Source organism: Rhipicephalus microplus, unplaced genomic scaffold, assembly GCF_043290135.1.
Source record: "Rhipicephalus microplus isolate Deutch F79 unplaced genomic scaffold, USDA_Rmic scaffold_75, whole genome shotgun sequence".
In the NCBI taxonomy this organism is placed as follows: domain Eukaryota; kingdom Metazoa; phylum Arthropoda; class Arachnida; order Ixodida; family Ixodidae; genus Rhipicephalus; species Rhipicephalus microplus.
In genome coordinates, this window is record NW_027464648.1 from 1,109,542 (window position 1) to 1,118,594 (window position 9,053).

Sequence of the window (9,053 nt, forward strand, 5' to 3'; positions counted from 1 at the left end):
AAGGTACTCCGACGACGACGACGCCGCGACGGAGCTTTCCGAACACAACGCCAACCAGGCAAAGCCCTGACGGCGAAACCTCACTTACCGAAGGTGGCCTGACGACGCAATATGGAAGCCGCGGAACAAGCCGACGCAGCCATGACCCGACGCCACGCCCTAACTGTAATGTGAGACGGCGAACTAGCGACCTCGACTTTCTTATCGACGGCCACATTGTGACCGCTCTCGTCGATACTGAAGCCGACTATTCCGTCATCTGTGGGTCGTTCGCCGCGAAGGTAAAGAAAGTTAGGACGGCACCCAAAGGCCCTGAACTCCGCAAAGCCGGAGGTCATCTCGTTACACCTGCAGGAATCTGCACAGCGAGAGTCACCATAAACAGCCTTATTTATCCTACAGACTTCGTTGTCCTACTGCGTTGCTCGAGAGATGTCATCCTTGGCATGGACTTCTTATGCCTCCATGGTGCTGTCATCAACCTAAAAACTAAGTCGATAACGTTATTCACAGAAGAAGCACTACCACCGCGCACGCCGTCAGGAAACCATGCCTTGAATGTGCTGAAAGCATAAGTCACCATTCCACCTCGCTCCAGCGTCATTATTTACGTCGGCGCTCCTAAATCACCTGCTGACTTGGAAGCCGTCGTTGAAGGCAGTCACCATCTGTTGATCACCCGAAATATTTGCGTCGCAAGAAAAATTGCTGAGCTGAGGGGAGGCAAAGCAACGGTTATGCTCACGAATTTCAGCAATGAGTACAAACATGTGAACAAAGGAACAACGGTCGCATATATCGAAGAAATTGTGGACGCCACCAGTGCTTTTGCCCTCGCCGATTCTGCGGAACCTGCTCAGTGAAACCAAGCCCCTTCCACAGCTTTCGACATCAATCCCAGACTTGCGAACCATAAGCAAGAACAGCTCAAGGCCCTGCTTCTGCAATACGAAAATTGGTTTTCGTCGTCATCGAAAATTCGACAGACCGCAATCACGAAACATCGCATCATAACCGAAGAAAATGCCAGACCACTCCGTCAGAGTCCGTACAGGGTTTCGACGCTAGATTGTGAGCCCATGAAGAGACAAATTGATGAAATGCTGCGGGATGACATCCTCCAGCCGTCCAAGAGTCCATGGGCGTCCCCCGTGTTGTTAGTGAAAAAAAAAGGATGGGACCCTACGTTTTTGCGTCGATTATCGCCGCCTGAACGAAATCACAAGAAAGGACGTGTATCCTTTCCCACGAATAGACGACGCACTTGATCGGCTCCATAACGCCAAGTACTTTTCGTCAATGGACCTCAAGACTGGCTATTGGCAAATCGAAGTTGACGAAAGAGACCGAGAGAAGACGGCGTTTCTAACACCGGACGGCCTCTTCGAGTTTAAGGTGATGCTCTTCGGCCTGTGCTTAGCGCCTGCAACTTTTCAACGCGTTATGGATACAGTATTGGCAGGATGGAAGTGGCAAACTTGCCTTGTGTACTTGGACGACGTCTTCGTGTTTTCCTCGAGTTTCGACGAGCATCTTCGGCGCCTTGAAGCTGTACTTCAAGCCATCAAGACGTCTGGACTCACACTGAAGCCAGAAAAGTGCAGATTTGCGTACGAGGAGCTCTTGTTTCTGGGGCACGCTATTAGCAAGTCTGGAGTTCGTCCTGATCCACGGAAAGCAGCCACCATCGCCGACTTCCCGCCGCCCACTGACAAGAAGGTGGTTCGCCGATTTCTGGGGCCTGTGCACCTATTATAGGCGGTTCATGAAAAACTCCGCCCGCATCGCCGATCCTCTCACTAACCTCACCAAGGCCTACATGGAGTTCAAATGGGAAACGCCGCAGGAACACGCTTTCCAGGAGCTTAAACATCGCCTCCAGACGCCTCCGTTACTTGCCCATTTCGACGAATTCACCAAGACAGAAATACACACTGACGCAAGCAGCGTAGGTCTTGGCGCCGTTCTTGTGCAGAGGGCTGACGGACTTGAAAGGATGATTAGTTACGCCAGCCGATCGCTATCAAAAGCAGAAGCCAATTATTCCACAACAGAAAAGGAGTGCCTCGCCATCATCTGGGCTACGTTGAAATTTCGCCCCTACCTGTATGGCAGGCCCTTCAAAGTTGTGAGCGACCACCACGCCTTGTGTTGGCTAGCCACATTGAAGGACCCTTCAGGTCGCCTCGCACGATGGAGCCTGAGACTTCAAGAATATGACATTACTGTCATTTACAAGTCCGGCAAGAAACACTCCGACGCCGACTGTCTCTCTCGTGCGCCTGTCGACCAACCACCACCCGACGACCCGGATGACGACTACTTCTTGCGAACGATTACTACCGACGACTTCGCTGAACGACAGCGGGCCGACCTGGAACTTAACGTCCTAATAGAATATCTCAAAGGCAGGGCCGCCGAAGTCCCGAAGGTATTCAAGCGCGTACTTGCGTCGTTCTTCCTGCGAAACGGTCTTCTCCAAAAGAAAAATTTCACCGCTTCGAGCCAAGTACTTCCTTGTAGTGCCTTCAGCTGTGCAACCAGAACTCCTGTAGGCCCTGCTCGACGATCCGACAGCAGGGTACCTCGTTGTTTCTCGCACGCTCGCGAGGATACAAGAAAGGCACTATTGGCCGCGTCTTACCACCGACGTCACTCGTTATGTGAGGACATGCCGGGACTGTCAACGACGCAAGACACCACCGACAAGGCCGGCGGGACTTCTGCAGCCAATTGAACCACCTCGCCGACCTTTACAGCAAATATATATGGACCTACTGGGGCCGTTCCCGACGTCGGCTTTCGGAAACAAATGAATCGTGGTAGCTACCGACTACCTCACCCGCTACGCCAAGACAAAAGCCCTGCCAAAAGGCAGTGCATCTGAGGTAGCTAAGTTCTTCGTCGAAAATATCGTCCTACGTCACGGCGCCCCGGAGGTCCTTATCACCGACAGAGGAACGGCATTTACTGCTGACCTAACTCAAGTGATCTTGGCATACAGCCAGACAAAGCACCGCCGGACGACAGCGTACCAACCACAGACCAACGGCCTCACCGAGCGGCTAAACAAGACGATCGCCGACATGCTGGCAATGTACGTCGATGTCGAACACAAGACGTGAGATGCCATTCTTCCGTACGTGACCTTCGCATACAACACGGTGCTGTAGGAGACGACGCAGATATCTCCATACAAATTGGTCTACGGAAGTAGCCCAGCAACGACGCTCAATGCCATGTTACCCAACGTCGCCGACGAAGAAAACCTCGATGTGAGTGAGTACCTTTAACGCACTGAAGAAGCCAGACAACTCGCGCGTCTCCGTATTAAGAATCAACAGATGACCGACAGCTGCCGTTACAATCTTCGACGACGCTTCGTGGAATACCAGCCCGGTGAACGTGTTTGGGTGTGGACGCCGATACGCCTACGTGGACTAAGTGAAAAGCTTTTGCGACGGTACTTCGGACCATACAGGGTGGTTCGACGTCTCGGCCTACTTGATTACGAAGTTGTCCCCGACCGCATTATGAACTCTCAACGACGCCGATCGCGACCTGAAGTCGTCCATGTCGCACGCCTTATGCCGTTTCACGCGCGTTAACAAACTGAAACAGTGTTTTTGTATTACTATTGTATCGTAAATTATTCATTGTACTTTCTTGCATTATTGCTGTACCTTTATTTTTAGTTAAAGCGTCGGGACGATGCTTTTTTCAGAGGGGGTAATGCCACGCTCCATTTCTCAAGTTTTGTTACCGCCCCAAAACACTACACAATTCTCAGCGCAAAATGCGCGAGCAGTTTTTCGAGAAGCTTCCGGACTTTAGTAGGTCATTTCGTTAAGATCACGCCCACTCTGTGAACTTTACAGATTATTCTGGAACCTACGCCACCGCCAGCGATAACGCTAGAACATTCGATGGCAAGAGTATAAGTGCCGACGCACTTCGCCGCTTTTCAATAGTTGATCGACGGCCGACGCTCCGTTCACCGCTATCAGTCCAAGACTGCTACTGTAATCGGATTTTTCGTTTACCGGGCACAGGTTCGTCCAAATAAACAGTTAAATTCCAACACAAAGTCTCCTGTCTTCGGCCACGTCAAGACCGCGTGAGAATATATATATATATATATATATATATATGTGTGTGTGTGTGTGTGTGTGTGTGTGTGTGTGTGTGTACAGATAACAGGTTTTGAACTGAATGTGCATTGCATGATCACATGCACAGTGGTCCACAAATAGAGACACGCAGTCCACGTGCTGTTGTACTTTGTATGACCCCGTTGTATATAAGTTGCATGCAACAAAATAGTTTGGAGGCAGCTTTCAAATTTGTTAGTGACTGCTTTTATAAGGCTGTAATGCTTCAATTCAACGAACCTAGAAGGCTTACTTAGAAGGCGTAAGCCTTCCTGGTGATGTGCCGGCAGTATCTTATTTATTCAGAATTGAAATACAAGTGATACAAGTGCATTTGTTATGTACAAATACAGAAGGAGGTCTCAAAGTTGCGAGACTGTGAGTGAGACCTCCTATAAAATCATACATGAGAGATACAACGCATTGGTAAAGAGTGGTAAGGAAAGAAATCTGAAGGTATACAAAATGTACAGATAACCACGAAATAGCGAACGTAAGTTATAAAAAATGTACAGCTAAGCATGCAAAAACTAACACGAAAACGCAATAACATTCACTCTGTATAATATGAAGCATTATTACGGTAAGGATAGAAAAATTAAGATATACAAAATGTACAGATAAACACGAAATAGCGAATATAAGTTATACAAGGTGTACCGATGAGCACAAAAAACTAACAGAAAAATGCAATTACATTCAGTTCATATAATATCATGCATTAAGAATTTAATAGGCGTGAACGCAAGCCTTTTTTAAACATTTCGAGGGATCTATTTTTGATCTCCAAGGGTAAAGAATTCCACAGGGAAACAGATGAAAATTTTGGTGTAAACTTGCCATAATTAGTCCTAGGTTTGGGTAAAAGGAAGTTATTAGCCTGTGCAAAACGAGTCATTGACGGCTGAGGAAACTGACTTGAGTGTAGTAAAGGAATCGGAAGTTTTCCATCCACATACTTGTAAATAAGAATGCCGAGAAAATAGTTAGCGAACTTCTGAACTGATAAAATTCCATGCGAACAGAGTAAGGATGATGCATTGGACATGAAGCCACTGAACGTTATTATTCTCAATGCTTGGTTTTGAAGATGTTGGATGGCTGATAAATGAGTGGAATACGTATTTCCCCATGATGAAACGCAATAGATTAAGTTGCTGTGAAAAAAAACATAGTAAAGTGACAACAATATTTCAAAACGAAAGAACGAGCGAACTTATAGAAATATTCGAATGGCATATGCGGCTTTCCGCGTAAGCTCTAAAACATGTGAATTAAACTTTAAATGTTCATCTAATTTGACCCCGAGAAACATTGTACTAGAGGTGGAATGAATTTGAGTATCGCTTACGAAGACAGAAGGGTTCCTAGGTATAATTCAATTAGGTGACGAAAATACAACGAAGTTTGACGTTTTAGCATTTATGTTTATTTATTCCTATTGAACCATTTAACGATATTTATCAGGTCGGTATTTAGTTTAAACAACATAGAGTCAACGTCTTTCTCTGTAGTTAATAAAGTGGTATCGTCCGCATAGAGTATACAGGACGAATGTGTAAGACATTGAGGAAGATCGTTTATATAAATTGAAAATAAAAGCGGGCCCAAAATTGAACCCTGTAGAAATCCGATGTTTATGGTTTTAGGGTTGTAAAAGGTACCGGACACATATACATACCACCTGTTCTCGATCACGCAGATAGTTACGAATTAGTTCTAGTGGGACGCCAGATACACCAATTGATTCTAGTTTCTGAAATAAAATGTCCTGCGAAATAGAATCAAATGCTTTGAAAGGTCAAGAAAAACGCCTCCAACAACACTATCGCTGTCAATAGCATATTTGATTTCCTCTGTTAGCGATATCATGGCGAGTTCAGTTGAGTAACCGGTCCTGAAACCGAACTGTTTCTTAGAAAGAATGTGAAACTTGTGTAGATAACACCGTAAACGTCCCGCAAAAAGCTTTTCTATGACCTTACTGAAGAATGAAATAATTGCTATAGGCCGGTAATTGGAGATTAAACGCTTGTCGCCTTTTTTAAAAGCGGGAATAATTTTCGCTTTTTTCAGAGATGTAGGGAAGAACTCAGTTCCAAATACAAGATTTATAATATGGCATAATGCATCACAGAATAAATGAGCTATCAGTTTCATGTCGGCAGCAAAGAACTTATCGAGACCAGCGCTTGTATTCCTAATACTATTGATAACGGTGAACACTTCCTCGGGTGACGTCGGATAAAGGAAGAATGAATGTGGTAATCGTGAACAAGTGTGTTCGAGAGATGCTGTCGACTGAGGAATATCAATGCCGAATGAGTCATTGAAAGAGTTCGCGATATCAGATGGGTTATCGATCACACGTTTTTCTGAGTGAATCAAGGTTATATCGGAATGTACCGTAGTCCTGCCAAGAAAATTGTTTACAGTTTTAAACTGCTGCCTAACGTCATTTCCGGCTCGCTTTATTTTATCTTAGAAATACATTAATTCAGCGGCTTTAATTAACTTTCCTAATGTGTTTGAATATTCTTTAGAGCGCTTTTGCAGGTGAACATTCAAAGGGCACTTTTTCGCCTTTTTGTATAAGTTATCCTTTTTCCGCAGACATTTTAACAGGTTAGGTGTCAACCACGGATTTATTGGGACAAGGTACTTTTTTCTGCTTACTACTAATGTTGAAGCGGCCGTGACTGCATTTGAAATGATAGAGGAAAATTGTTGGTAGGCTATTTCAGCATTATTGCATTTCTTAACTGCCGACCAATCACACTGCTCGATGATGTAAATGAAAGATGCAGTATTTAAGATATTCTTGAAGCATCGACTTATTTTATTATTATTGGAGATGCCTATGATTGCATAAATAGGATAATGATCTGTGACAGGCACCTCGATGACAGCTGCTTCAGGAGGACTAATGAGGTTAGACAAAATGTGATATATACTAGTGCCATTGCCATGAAGTGGAACACGAGTTGGTGCAGTTTTGAGGCACTCGTAGCCATACCCACTGAAGCAGGAAATGTATTGAGAAACATTTGCGTTGGTGCCATCAAGAAGATTGATATTCATATCTCCTAAAATAATCACCCGTTTCCCTTCTAATGACAGAGTTTTCAACGCCTCTCCTAAAGCTAGGCAGAACTCCAAGACAGATGACGACGGAGAGCGATATATGCAGGCAAGAACTAAATTCCTACTATCTTGCGAAAAATGTGGTTCATGAAGTTCGATTCAAACGGATTCGCAACCAGGAATACTTAGTGCCAAGTCCAGTCGCCTATGATAGTGAAGGCATGAAGATATAAAAATAGCTGCTCCACCAGGTGCATCGTCGATTCGGTGACAGTATTCAGAAGAATAGGGAGGAAACATTAACAGGTTCCTGTCATATTCACATAGCCACGTTTCACTGATGCAGATGATAGAGAACTGGTGACCAATTGCCGACAGCAATGAGGTAATATTATCATAATTTTTTTACACTTCGAGCGTTAAATTGAATTTATGCCCTACATGGTTGAGACATCCGTGATGAGAGTTCAGACGGTGAAATATACGCCATCCTGCAATTGTATAGACGCTACAATTGATTGATTGATATGTGGGGTTTAACGTCCCAAAACCACTATATGATTATGAGAGACGCCGTAGTGGAGGGCTCCGGAAATTTAGACCACCTGGGGTTCTTTAACGTGCACCCAAATCTGAGCACACGGGCCTACAACATTTCCGCCTCCATCGGAAATGCAGCCGCCGCAGCCGGGATGACGCTACAATTGCTAATGTATGATATAACTAGGAGATAATGGACCGGTCGATCTCTGATTTTATGCGAAATACCCTGGTGTCAGTAGATTTCCTTGCTTTTATCTGACAGTTATCAGTCCGAAGAAACGCCCACTGTTTCTCTTTTTTGAGAACAAGTGCTTTAGCAAAAAGCTTCTTGTTATCCGGCGAGAGGTGATCATTAAAAAAGACAGCATGGGTGCCCTCTCCAGAAAAACCAAGAGCACGTGTATTCAGGCGAGCCTTACGTGCCTTCCCAACAAACTCATTCTTTTGCTCTCGTGAACAGAAACAGGCCACGATATTCTGTTGACCAGACTTAGCTGGCACTCTGTGAACAACGTCAAGATCAGTGCCTGATACAGGACAGTCGATTTCGTTACCAATCGACTGCACTATGGCAACACAGTCCTCCCCTTGGGAAGAAGGAACGCCCTTGATCTCGACGTTGTTCATCCGAGTGTACTGCTCCAGGTCCGCCACCTTCTTCTTTAAAGTCTCGTTCTCATTTCTTGAAGCTTTGTTAGTAGAACAAAGCTCTTGTTGTTGAGTACGGACAGTCTCTACAATGTCGTTAAGCATTTTCAAGCCAGCATTTACACTTTTAACCTCTGAATTTAGAGCACCGAGATCAAATCCCGTCTCTCTAAGCTTCGTCGTAACGTCACCCACAGTTCTGTCCACGAGCTTTGTCAATCGGCTGTCAAATTTTGCCTCAAGGTCCTCGATTCTCTTAGCTAATTCGGCATTCGTAGGCATCGTCATACCACAAGCAGGAAACTTATTGAAGAATACAAGTGAACACACGAGCGAGCGAATAATACAAAGAGCAGCATCAGCAGCAGCAGCAGTGCTTGCGGTATAAGACAGAGCTCAATACCAAGGGTTGCGTAAAGCCAACTGACCTGTAGAAGGCAGGAACAACAATTAGACGAGTGTTCGCATCCGCAACCACCACTGCTTTGACGCGGGCGTGCCTCCTGTCACTACTTTTGATGCCTAGAGTGAAGATCCACGCAGGCGCAGGACGACGACAGGAATGCTGGAAACGGTAGATATGAAGCGGCCAGATTATCCAGAATACAACGTTCCACGTTGACACGT

The 9,053-nt window shown here is 45.4% G+C and overlaps 1 protein-coding gene across 1 annotated transcript; it reads right to left on the reverse strand.

The window, feature by feature from the left end:
- Window positions 1–7,958: 7,958 nt before the first annotated feature.
- On the reverse strand, window positions 7,959–8,708 carry LOC142790170 (uncharacterized). The gene has a single exon (XM_075885171.1). It carries the CDS (start codon window positions 8,706–8,708, stop codon window positions 7,959–7,961), a length of 750 nt encoding a protein of 249 aa, XP_075741286.1.
- Window positions 8,709–9,053: the final 345 nt, after the last annotated feature.

What these genes read in the sequence shown, in the direction of transcription:
- LOC142790170 (XM_075885171.1), bottom strand. Translation starts at nt 8,708, where the DNA reads ATGCCTACGAATGCCGAATTAGCTAAGAGAATCGAGGACCTTGAGGCA.